General features: G+C 42.0%; 5 protein-coding genes across 6 annotated transcripts; 1 reads left to right on the forward strand and 4 right to left on the reverse strand.

Annotated features, from left to right (window-relative positions):
- Positions 1–66: 66 nt before the first annotated feature.
- RB195_004965 (uncharacterized protein) lies at positions 67–3599 on the forward strand (the record flags this gene model as incomplete). Of its 2 annotated transcripts, XM_064177210.1 has the most annotated exons (5): positions 67–130; positions 249–274; positions 345–443; positions 1432–2316; positions 3405–3599. In XM_064177210.1, the coding sequence occupies 5 exons, from the start codon at positions 67–69 to the stop codon at positions 3597–3599; spliced, it is 1269 nt and encodes a 422-aa protein (XP_064034334.1). The 2 variants fall into 2 exon arrangements, with proteins under 2 accessions (XP_064034334.1, XP_064034335.1); XM_064177209.1 differs by lacking the exons at positions 67–130; positions 249–274 and having other exon boundaries at positions 1432–2613.
- A 1743-nt stretch (positions 3600–5342) lies between these two features.
- On the reverse strand, positions 5343–5675 carry RB195_004966 (uncharacterized protein; the record flags this gene model as incomplete). Its single annotated transcript, XM_064177211.1, has 1 exon — positions 5343–5675. The coding sequence occupies one exon, from the start codon at positions 5673–5675 to the stop codon at positions 5343–5345; it is 333 nt and encodes a 110-aa protein (XP_064034336.1).
- A 696-nt stretch (positions 5676–6371) lies between these two features.
- RB195_004967 (uncharacterized protein) lies at positions 6372–6782 on the reverse strand (the record flags this gene model as incomplete). Its single annotated transcript, XM_064177212.1, has 1 exon — positions 6372–6782. The coding sequence occupies one exon, from the start codon at positions 6780–6782 to the stop codon at positions 6372–6374; it is 411 nt and encodes a 136-aa protein (XP_064034337.1).
- Positions 6783–6958: 176 nt separating this feature from the next.
- On the reverse strand, positions 6959–7435 carry RB195_004968 (uncharacterized protein; the record flags this gene model as incomplete). The annotated part of the gene is made up of 1 exon (XM_064177213.1): positions 6959–7435. One exon carries the CDS (start codon positions 7433–7435, stop codon positions 6959–6961), a length of 477 nt encoding a protein of 158 aa, XP_064034338.1.
- A 1838-nt stretch (positions 7436–9273) lies between these two features.
- Positions 9274–10397, reverse strand: RB195_004969 (uncharacterized protein; the record flags this gene model as incomplete). The annotated part of the gene is made up of 4 exons (XM_064177214.1): positions 9274–9331; positions 9512–9682; positions 9841–9861; positions 10279–10397. 4 exons carry the CDS (start codon positions 10395–10397, stop codon positions 9274–9276), a joined length of 369 nt encoding a protein of 122 aa, XP_064034339.1.
- Between the last annotated feature and the right edge of the window lie 2038 nt (positions 10398–12435).

The raw sequence follows: 12435 nt of genomic DNA on the forward strand, positions 1-12435 counted from the left end.
TCCTATATCAACCGCTTCTTTGATTTGAGAGCGAATAAATGAAGCCACTGAAGAATGAAAACACTGATGTTTACGACAACAACTAAGGAAAGTATGAGGTCATTCTTTGAGGAAGCGGTGGCATCAAGATGTGAGTTCAAGCAACAGCGAAAATCTTTGAATTTAGCATGTTCGCATTCTTCTTTGACGCACTTTTAGAAATTTCTTCTTTTCTTTACGACCTGCCTGAATTCAGCGGGAAACCTCAGGCATCAGAACAAGGAAACTGAACAAAGTAGGCGATATGTTTGTTAGTACAATGCACAGGAGAATTGCGGCGAAAGAAGAATTTCGTTAAAATTTAGATGAGCATATTACGATATCTCTTCCCGTGTTGTTTCCGAAGACAAAAACGCGAAGAACTGCTTGAGAAAACCACACAGATAGATGAAGCAGATATTAAGGTGCGACTTTTCAGGATGATGTATCATCATAAAATGTTACAGCGAAATCGCAAAATCTTGAAAAAAAATTTTGAAGGCAATTCAGAAATATCTACAGTCTTATATTGTCGCAAAAATTTCATCTATACTTTACGAAGACTGCGAATAAAGTGAATTTGAACAGCTTGGCCAGAACGCAGAGCAAGATGATGCAGCGCATGAAATCAGCGTCCATTAGTTTTTGTCAGTACGACTGTTCCAGTAAATAAATGAGTCAACCAAACAGTAAATAAAAGTAATATGGTAAACATGCTGTTAGCGAGGAAAGGAGAAGAAGATGAGAAAAAGAGGAGAAGAAAATTATTGGGTCTTTGCATATCTTTTTTCCCTTTTTGAGAGAATATTTTCGAAAAAATTTATTTCAGTAGTACAAAAAGAGATTAAGAATGCAACCACCATTATCACCATCATTATCAGCAACATTTAGCCACTTAATTGGCAAAGTCTCAATGCCCTTCTTCCAGGAGGAGAGGGAAAGAGACGATAGAAAGTCGTTGATCATGTTTTTAAAGTCAACGCGGTTTTTAAAAGTTTTTTTTTGCGCGCACATGCTGCTACAGAACCCGGAACAGATGATAGTTGCATGGGGCAAAGTCAGGGCTATAGGAACGATAGGACAAGTCGTCAGAGCTCTAGAAAATGCCTCGTCGCCTTTGCCGTGTGAAGTTTTGTGACATCATGCAGCAGCGCGACTTCGAGGCATTTTGGGCTTTTTCGCGCACTGCATCGGCCAGCTTCTGCAGTTGCTCCATCCAAAGATTGCCGTTGATTGTCTGATTACCCACTAACAGTTGCAGAAACTTCTCGAAACAGACTACAACAAAGATTTAAAATTAAAAGATACAAGGACCCAATAATATTTAAGCACCTTGGCAAAAAGTAATTTCTCGACAAATTTTTTGCCTGTTAAGTGCTAAACCTACACGAATCCCTTATATGACAATTTCAGACAGCAGAGCCAGATAACGTGCCGCCAGTGCCGCCAGAAGGAAGGCCTTCACTAGCTTCAGGAGAATCATCAAATCTACCCGTGTCAGAGGAACAGATACGACGGAGGAAAGACTCAAAACCAAAACGAGAAAGACGGAAAATTCCATCAAAACCACGTCGAAAATCATCCGAAGAAATTATCAAAAGCAACGAGCAAATGAAAAAAGAATCTCCGGAGAAAAAGAAAAAGACTAAAAAGAAAAGCGCAGAGAAGACACATTCAAGGGAGAACACTCACAAGAGCAGTGAAGATATCAGAGCGGATGAAGAAGCGGAATCAGATTTCATCGATTATTGGTTAACCCTCGTAGAACCAAAACAGTGCAAAGTGACACAATCGTCAGAAAAGGAACTTGTAGTGGACAGAACCGCAGAAGTTGTACTTTCGGTCATTCAACCTCCACCATTAGATTTGACCGCACTTCCTCCACAAATTCAAGAATCGATTAAAATCAAACATACCACCACAAAAAAACCATCTAGGTCAAAAGAATCCCCACATTCCGGTGAGAAGAGCACACCCTCTCCAGCACAATCTGGCGCCAAAATTATCAGATCGGCAGAAACTTCAAAAGAACCATTGAAATCAAAAGAAACTCTGCATTCTGCTGAAAAGAACATACCATCTCCAGCAGAATCTGGTAGGAAGAATAACAGATCGTCAGAATCACCATTGCCATCTCGGGAAGGAATGAAGACGAAAAAACTCAAGGAATCTTGCTTAGTGATAGATCGAAAACAATCGAAAATAGCTGACCAAGCCGATGTTGTTTCACCTGCTTCATCTGCAATTAAGCAGCAATCCACTCCAGTGCAGAAGGCGTCAAAGCAAAACCCTCAATTTGTGAGCATTCTTATATTTCAATACAACAAAGTTCAGTCAACTCTCAATCATGAAACACTGAATCCTTCGTATGCTAGAAATTATGTGAATCTTTTAGCATCGATAAAATCTAGTTTAGTTAAAAGTAGACAGCGCCACCTCCTAGAGGCAGCATATCAGGAAATTGACGATGTTAGGATCCTTGTGGGGCAACATGGAGTTCGGGTTATAGATGACGAGTATGTGTGGAATGATTATGCTAACTTTCTCCTATTCGTTCTCAAAAATGGCGTGGAAACCGTCCTTAATTCCTACAAGGTACGTCAGAACGCGTTATCCTTGTTACACACTCCGGTTTCCTCAGCAGTCCATTCATCTGTTTTACTTGAATAGGCCGGCGAAGCGATGTCATTGACTTTCGACCGCTCGCGCGTGGGTGCGGTGCGTGCACAAGGATGGCGCGCTCTAACGTACCATCGTAGAAACAAACAGGAACAACAAGTTTTTCAGGAAGATTAGGGGAAACTGAGCGTGGCTACCCTCACACTCGTAACCTAGAACCTGTGTTGCGCCAGCAGGCCCCACATTGTCAACTTTGTGATAAGCTGCCTTTAACCGATTTTTTATTGCTTCTCCCCTGTACTTCATTTGGCAAACTCTGAAAGAACCAATTTTAGCATGAGGATGAAAAAAGTGGTGATCTGGATTGCAAGAAAACCATTAATTTTTGTTAATTAACCAAAATAGTCTGTGCAGTTCAAATTCATTGCTCTGGGATTCAGTTTTGAATGTTATGTGTATGTTGAAACCTTCAACACTAACGGCAGCAGAAGTCCTGGATCGTCCAGAAGTGTTAATGACAGAAATGTAGTAATTTGAGAAGCAACTTTGAAAATTTCTGAGCGAATAACTTCAAAATATTAATAGCTGCAAAAGTACAAGAGTATTTGTACAAAAATGAAGTAGCTATAAAATTCCAGATAGCCTCAGCACAAAGCAAGCAGATTCAAACGAAAACAGATCTAGCATCATCAAAACCGAGCTGATGCATTTCATTTTAGCACTGCAATTTGATTTACAAACCTCGTAACCTCGTTTGTCGTTTGCAGTCTCAAAAGGAAGCACGTCTTGAACCCTTCCGAACTCCTGAAGTGGTGAAAAATGCAGATTGGGATGCACGATCAAATTATGCTCAACAGTACATGGATTCCAAAGAGACGCCATACGAAGTAAACTATGGACGTAGAAATGAAGACGGTCTATTTTCCCATTCGTACAAACTTTACGACAAAAATTATTATTAGTAACTTTTCTATAACCGCATTGTTTATCAGTATTAGTTAGCTAATCATCGCGAACAATTAACCTTCGAAACGCTAACTAAACGAAAAGCACAACGAAGAACAAGAACAACGAAAAGGTGCAAGCAAATTTTAGTAGAAACATGATAGAGAAAATATTGAACAATATCACGAATAAATTGTCATCAATTATATTAACGTTGAAATTTGCAATAAAAATTTCATTTTTGTGTATGTCTACACTCAAGACGTCATTAAACCGGTTTCACAGAAAGTATAATAATTTTGCACATTTTCTTACACAAATAGACAACATCTTATTAAAATAGTAATAATTTTTGTAAGAATGTTTAGAAATAACTTGTGTATTCCATGGAATGCGTTATGAAATATAGGGGCGGCAAAACGTCATGGAGCTCGGTGCAGTTGCGTAAGCGGGTGTGCTCGAAGCGGTGCAGTGATCGAGGTGGAACCTCTCTCAGCACCACCCATCGCTGCAATTCACGATGGTTCCACGTCCAAAATCCTAAATTCGCTAGTTTCACCGTACGGCATCAAACGCAGCCGCTCACGCAAATGCATCGAGCTTCGTGTCGTTTTGACTCGACTACAGTGTGCACAAAAATCATAGCGCCACCCACTAATTGACCTTTTTTATATTTTGCTTTGCTTAAATAATAGAAAAAACGGGCAAGTAATTCGGAAAGCCCACCAAACTTAGCTAAGAAAACTTTGTTTTGAAATAGTTTACCGCTGCAAACAAAAGATACAGTCAATTAATTAAAAACAGTCAAAATGTAACCGTACAAAAGGTAGCGCCGCCATTCAAAATAAAGAAAAGTAACATTAAATTGGAGAAGATTACAATTAAAACAGTGATTAATAATTAAATGTTTTTCCTTTGTTTGCGACAACATCCAGGCCCTGAATCGGCACAGGTTCTTAGAATACTTCCAGGAATCGACTGTCAGGCGTTGAGAATGGCCGTTTTAAGCTCCTGAAGTCTTTCCATGATGGTAGATTTTTCGCACGAACCATCCCCACAGCTTTTGGTCGGATTTAAGTCGGGTGAACGAGCAGGCCAATCCAAAACATCGATGTTTCTCGAGGCAAACCAGGCCTTTGTTGAGCGACTGACATGAATTTCAGAGTTATCTTGTTGAAATCAGTAAGAACATCCCGAATATTGAACAAAAAAGGATTCCACACTGTCGAACAGCACACCCTGGTAGTCGTTGTAGCCTATACGGCAAGTTCACCTTGATCACCTTGACTCCCGTTGATCGTCGAACTAGCCGATTGGGCGCCAGTAATTCTTCCATTTAATTTTCTTTTGAAGGACTTCGTGAAGAAATCTGACCATCGGGTCGGCGGTCTTCCTGTAGTGCGCTTAATATCGCGGAGAACCCAGTCGCTCACGGCTCTGGTCCAACGGCTGTCGTTAAAGCGCATCACGTGTCCGGCCCACCTTATTCTAATTTCCTTGGAAAACGCGGCGGCTTCTCCAATCTTCTATCGCTGACGTAGGTGAGATCCTCGAATCCCATCCCTCACTTGCGTAAAACGCGATACTCCTAGCATCACTCTCCCAATTGCGCGTTCAGTGACGCTCACCGCGTTTTCTTCCTGCTTGCGAAATGCCCAGGTTTCCGAAGCAAGAAGTACGGTGGTGTTGAAGAGGTGAGCACGGAGCCGGGTGTTCTTGGTCTTCTTCACTACATCCTCGATGCTCTTATAATACGCTCCTCAAGCCGCTCGTCTCTTTCTGCCCAGCTCGGGGGTCAGGTCGTTCATCATTTTCAATTCCCGACCCAGATAAACGTAGCTGGTGCATTCGGATATGTTCGTTCCGTTGAGCGTGAATGGAGCATCCGAGCCCCATCCGTCGCTCATGAACATCGTTTTTTGGACATTCAGCTGAAGACCGATGCATCCACATGTTTCGTCGAATTCGGTCAGCATTCGTTCCGCTAGGCTGATGCTAGGTGTTATCAGTACGATGTCATCAGCAAAGCGCAAATGGTGTAGCTGCCGACCGTCAATCTTCACTCCCATGTCGTCCCATTCTAACTTTCGCATTGCGTTCTCGAGGGTGGCTGTGAATATTTTGGGTGAGATTGTATCACCCTGTTCGACCCCCTCTTCACGTCAACGATGATATTCTTGTAGAATGGGGAAATTCCGGTCGTAAAGTTACTGTACAACTCTCGAAGTACCTTTATGTACTGCGTAGGGATGCCTTGGTTGTCCAACTCAACTCCGCTTCTGTCTCAACTGAGTCGAAGGCCTTCTTCAAGTCGATGAAGGTGAGACAGAGCGGCATCTTGTATTCTCGTGATACCTCGATGACTTTCGAAACTGTGAATGTGGTCAATCGTGCTTAATCCTTTTCGAGACCCTGCTTGCTCGCATGGCTGTCTTTCATCCAAGACTTTTTCAATCCTATTAAGGATCACTTTTGTAAAGAGCTTGTAGATGACGGACAGTAAGCAGATTGGGCGATAGTTGCCGAGGTCAAGTGGATCTCTGTTTTTATACAACAACACGGTCTTGCTGGTCTTCCACTGTTTAGGAACCTTGCATTCCGACAGGTAACGTGTAAAGAGCCTCGCTAGGGTGTTGATGAGTACTGGTGGAAGGTTCTTCAGGTGTTCTGGTCTTATTCTGACCGGGACCAGGTGCCGTGCGATTTCTTACCGACATGACAGCATGTCGTATTTCGGACGGGAGAACCTGTGGAATGACATGTCCGTCTTCCCTCAGATGGTGAGGAGGCTAGTGACCATGGCTGTCGAAGAGATCAGAGTAGAAGTCGTAGATGATTTTCTCCATCCCCCTTCTCGATGCAATAGTTTTTCCCTTCGGGTTCCGGAGAGCAGTCATCCTCGTCTTGCGACTAGCGAAGTCTCGACGGGCATAGCGGATGCTTTTTCCCGCCTCTGTAGCTTCAGCCAGCACTTCTGCTCTTCTCTCTTTAAGGTCTTCCTTTATCGCCTCTCTGCAAAGCTTTGCGAGCTCGGACGTGAGTTCTTGGTTCCCTACGGCTCGTGCTGCTCCACGCTGGCGTATCAGCCCAAGAGTTTCAAGGAACAAACGTCTCTTGGTGGTTTTAAAACTCTCAGCCTTCTTCGCGCAGTCGTGAAGGTGTTCAACGAGTCGGTCATATTCCTCGTCGATGTTGTTCATTGCTGAATCTTCTCAAAAGCCGGCTAACGTAACGAAGAGATCCCAGTTGATGGTAGTCCTGGGATTTCTCTCTCTGAACTAAGCGGCTTTCTCTGCTCTCCTTGTGAAGGAAAATCTTCCTCGGAAGAGGCGGTGGTCCGATCTCGTATAGAACTTTGGTACAACAGCGACATCCTTCAGGCAAAACCTTTTATTGATTTGATGTGGTCTATTTCATTACGGTACCCTCCACCGGGTGACTCCACCGTAGAGAGGAGGGCTTCTGGAATTGCGAGCTCCCATGGATAGTCTTGGTCGTCATGATGAGCTCGAAGAGCCTCTCCACCCTGGTCATTCCATTGTAGGCCGTGGGTCCCGGTGTGAAGTTCCTCAGGCGTTCTTCTTGGGCCAACTTTGGCGTTGGAATCGCCAATTATGACCTTGAAGAAGGCATGATCTTCTCGGAAGAACTTCTCTAGGTCCATATAGAAAGCTTCGACTTCTTCTTCTTCGTAGCTTGATGTTGGAGGGTAAGCGACGAACATAGTCAAGGCTGGTGTTGGACCACATCTTCTCATCCGCGACGTCCGATTCGGGTCGTAAGTTGTTCGAAAGAGTCGATGTTCTTTGTCATACTCGTGTTGACGAGAATGCCAACTCCTCTTCTGTCGCATGTTCCTAAGAACAGTTCTTCCCCCCTTTTATAAAAGGGGGGGAGGGGGGGAAAAAACCCCCCCCCCCCCGTCCCGAGAAAGCCTTCTTAATCTTCCTTGCTTCCAACAAAGATTCCGATGCAAGCGTACATGCATTATAAGTACAGATCGTCATCCTAGTCCTTTTCCGTTTCGGTAGCCTATATGACTCCTGCAACCCCGTCCTTCCTGGCGCTACTGTACCAGGTTTTCCTCCGGAATCAGGAGACTCTTTTTTATTACTGTGACATGCAGAAAAATTTTAAAACCCAGGTTGCAAGCCTCTAGTCCCATGAGGTTTTGGGAGAACTTCCGTTCTCAAGGAGTGGACATGTGGAGTTTATTTGTTGGAGGCGACTCCAAACCGCCCCCTTGCACCTCCCAGTGACTTGATTGCAGGCTTTTGGCCGGACTGACGTGCGGGATACAAGGATGTCATGAGTCAGTCCTGGCTCAGCAGAAACAGGGAGTCCATCCTTTGAATCCACCCGCGTCTCTAGGCGAGCGCAAGGTCGCTTTTGGTCCGCGATTAGCCTCCTATCTGCCACCCGGGGCACGCCACGTAGCCTCGCGACTAACCGGCTGTGATCCCTCTAGTGAGAAAGATCAATGAATACGGCAAGTTACAAATTACAAAAAAAAGGTCAATTAGTGGGTGGCGTTATGATTTTTGTGCGCACTGTATAGCTACTAAAAAAATCAATGACAAGAGGCTGGAAAATCGCAGAGAAAGTTGTCGTAGTCATGCAAGTTTGATTTTTGAAATCAGTGATATATAACCTATGAAATACCACCATCAGATATATTCCGTCCGTGCATAAAATTTTGTAATGAAATGCAACAGCAGTTAGTTGCGTTGTAACTGAAATGGCAAGAAATACGAGTTTTCCGAGTAAAATCCGAGCCATAGGGGAAAAGCCTCGCCAGCCGAAAAGCGCAAATGAAGTAAACACAAGTAAATCCCGTCACAATTACGATTTTTTCCTCAGTTTTCTCTCCATTTTTTTTCTAACTAATGTGAAGAAACATGTCCGTTAATTCTGTAGTGAAACATTCAAATTATAGTCAATTCGAGACAATGTAACTTTTTTTTAACTAACATACGCTGAAAATTGCTCTCATCTGCCAGTGGGAAGCTACTAGAAAGAAATTACGCGAAAGGTCTTGCAATTTTCGTTAATATACTATCACTAGCGTGCAACGCCTGTTCTTTTTTCAACAAACAATACAGTCTTACTATGAAGGAGCCTCTCGAAGCGTCAACACCACCTCACAATGTTTTCAACACCATGCAGTAAGAAAAAAAATTGGGCGGCTCTTGAACAGACAACTTCCTATTTACCTATTAAGGATCTGATAGTCCACAAAAATCACCAAGAAAATCTTGTGATGCTGGCAGTATGAATGTGAACTTCACAGCATCGTCATTCACATAACAATGATTCCCTTTTACATTCCACTAGCCTTCGTTGTTATTTTCACTAAGAGGTAGATTTGAAAAGATATTTAAGTATATACTAATTTCTTTATTTTTAAAACTTTTTTTTTAATTTTTAAAAGTGAGTGAGTTTGCTGGGAGCGTAGTTTGTATTTATTTCAACTATGAAATGCTTTAGTTAGGATCCTATGCAAGTTTCGAACATATCCATATAGATGCTGGTGATTTTTCCTAATCACCTCGCAAAAAAAACCGCAAAAAAAGTGAATCGAATTAGTTTCTACGAGATCCGTTAGAACGCTTCTCTATGTAGAATTACCCGGTATTCTCAGCAGCTTGAACTTGAACTTGAACTTCACTTGACCAGGCTGGCGAGAAGGTATCATTGATCTTCGACTGCTCGCACGCAGATGCGCGTGCACACGGGTGGCACGTTGAAACTGAAATCGTCTTGCGTCTTGCACGCCACTTTTTTTACGAGGACTAGGGAGACTAGGAGTGCGAAAATTCCTCGGAGCCCACAACCTACAACCCTATCTCTAGCTTTCTCCGCGGCTTCCCTCACCGATAGATTTGTGGTATGCTACCTTTAAAAGAGGGATGAGAAAGTATGCACATACCTAGCAACGGAATTTCTCGTGGCTCTTTTTCTCAGCGGTTCCCAGCCCTCCAGTTGCGGCGCCTGCTGCGGCCCAGGTTGTAGCTGCCGATTCTGCTCCAGTCGTGGTACTTGTGCAGCCCCCGTCGTAGCGGCAGCTCCAACATATTCGGCAATGGTAAGTTTAGTTTCTCTAAAACAAAAATATAAATATTGAAAATATTAATACAAACAAAACATCGAAGCATTAGAAAATTCGAAAAAGATCCTCCTGCTCGAAAAAAACACGTTGCGAAATCGGAAAAAAAGAAAAAAACAAAACAAAAAACAGGGACAATCATTATCACTTACTTTCCGAAGTTCAAAATCACGCTAGTTCATTCCATAGAGGTACGTTCTAAGGCATACGGTAGAAAAGCAGATGTAGCTGACCAATAGTCGTGGTTTTCATAAGCTGGTCATATGCGGATATGGTTCTTCTCGATTGTCAAATTTAGGCAAGAGCCAAGATTGTTAACAAACTCATTTAGGGCTAGCGCTTCGGCGTCGTCAGAGCCTGGAAAGTCAGATCATTTGTCACATTTCCTCTCAATTACCTCTCAAATGCCTTATACGGAACAAGTCATCATGCCCTAAGTTCCTACATTCAAAACCAAAACCAAAAGAGCCCAAGTCGCGGTGCTTACCTGAGTAGCCGCGTTGCCGTGATATCAGCGGACCTTCGCGTGATAGAATTGTTCGCTAATACTAATTATGATGCGACCCACATATGACCCTGTAGATCAAAACCCGCAAAGGTCTTGATACAGAGCCAGCTCTTTGGTCACGGCTAAGCACTCTTCCTTTCTGTTCATTTTTGGACTTTTAGCGTTTATCCAAAACGCCTCCAAAGTTCCGCGAGCCACCATTTCGGGTTCGTACGATAGGATAGTGGCAGCTATGCAGAAAGGAGCATTTTCACATTTTCTGCGATGAAAAAAAAAACTATTTCTTGTAGAATGATCGTTTCTTGATTTTCTAGCTTAAAAGGATTTTGTGTTTTTTGCAGTTTAAGTTACAACTTCGTTATTTTGCATTTCTTACTCTCATTTTTGGCAGTTCGTAAATCGCTAACAAAGTAGGTTTGCCATCTGTCGGCAGAACACAGTAGAGATCAGTCTTTGCACTATTTGCACTTTGCACTACACGATTTTTTCGAAAATATTTCTCAGCTACGGTCACTTTTGAACCTGGAAAGATATAAAACTTTCCCTGTGTTTTACAGGAAGCTTATTTTCTGCGATTTATTGAAATTTTCTTTAAATATCCAGTGGATTTTTTTTCAAGAGAAAGAGATCTATTGAATGGTGTCGATTTTAAAAATTCTATATCTTGCAAGTTCTCAACAAAAACTACTTCAGCCTCTATGGAAGGTTACTGCCACCTAGGCTCGCCAACCCATCAGATACCTGAAGGCGCACATCGAGCTACGGTTGTGTTACCGCATTGACTACTTCATTTGAAAAAAATAGAATAACTACAGAGGAGAATGTTATACCTGCACAGCAATATGCTTCAAAATTGTCTGTTTTAAACCCTCAAAAACCCTTGAAATTGAAGATTCCGATAACAAAGGTGAGGCTCTGTCTTACTGAGCCGCTAATCCTTGACTTAATTTCTGAATCCACTCTTTGGTAGTTTTATTCAGGTTTATAGTACAGTGATTCTTCATTTTTCTACCTAATTTGATCTATTCTAGTCATCGTAGAAAGCTTCGTTCAAACATAATTATTTCTTTGACTTAATGACTTCATTTCAATTCCGAGGAGCGAGGAATTCAGGTAAAACAAAAAAAATAATAAAGTGATTAATCAAGGAATAAAAGAGACAGTTCTGAAGTATATCGCTCTGTAGGTACAACTTTCTTCTCTGTAGTTATTCTATTCTTTTCAAAAGTAGTTTCCAATGCGGTAACACAGCCGTAGCTCGATGTGTGTCCTGAGGTATCTGATGGGTCGGCGTGCCAACATGGCAGCAACCTTCCATAGAGGCTGAATTAGTTTGTGATGAAAATTTGACGGATGCAGAGCTTCTTAAAATCGACCCCATTCAATACATCTTTTCCTCCTTAAAAAAACATATCCACCTGATATTTGAAAGAAATTCCAATGAATTGCAAAAAGTAAGCTTTTTGTAAAAAGGCATAAATTATTTTATATCTCTGCAGGTCATTGTCGGTCGTTCCTGAAGTTGAAACACTTCACTTCAGTCAAATTTACAAAACCATCAGAGTCATGGAATTATAGCTGTGAGAGATATCAAATTGTTCGCAATAGTATGTAGATTACGAATATGTAACTATCTTTTCAATTTTCGAAAAATATAGTCACTTCAAGACTCATATATCCTTGGAGCGCAATTATCTTGGACTCAGCTTTGTTAATGTGTAGCCATATAGGCCGTATTTCTTCAAAGACTATTCCACTGGTTAGCTCCAAAAATCCCAGTTATATAAAATAGATTGATTTCGCCCTCACAAATCGATTAATGGCCAGATATTATGATAGAGATCAAATTAAGAAGGTTCAAAGGAGTGGATTTCTTTCCATATTAAAACCTCAAAAACTTTCTCGATAACCCTATATTTTCATAGCGTTCGCATCTGTCATGTGGTCTCTGCAGCCCATCTACGCCGCCTTAAGGAATCGCGTCCGATAAAAGGCTTAGACATCACACCAAGTTAGAATAAAAGAATGGAGTTTTTTTTGATAAGATAACAAAAGGAGCCTTAAGAGCGCTTTTCACACTTCTTATTTTTGGATTTCATGAACTCCTTTTCAATAGACCTCTGCTAGTATAAAAATTAAGCAAACTCCCTTCCTTCACTCCTTTTTTTTGCCAGAAATTCTTATCAACGGCTTTTCTTTCTTCTAGAAATCTGCATTTAGGGGAGTACAGACTTGGCGT

The sequence above is a fragment of the Necator americanus genome, chromosome I (assembly GCF_031761385.1).
Source record: "Necator americanus strain Aroian chromosome I, whole genome shotgun sequence".
Taxonomy (NCBI): Eukaryota; Metazoa; Nematoda; class Chromadorea; order Rhabditida; family Ancylostomatidae; genus Necator; species Necator americanus.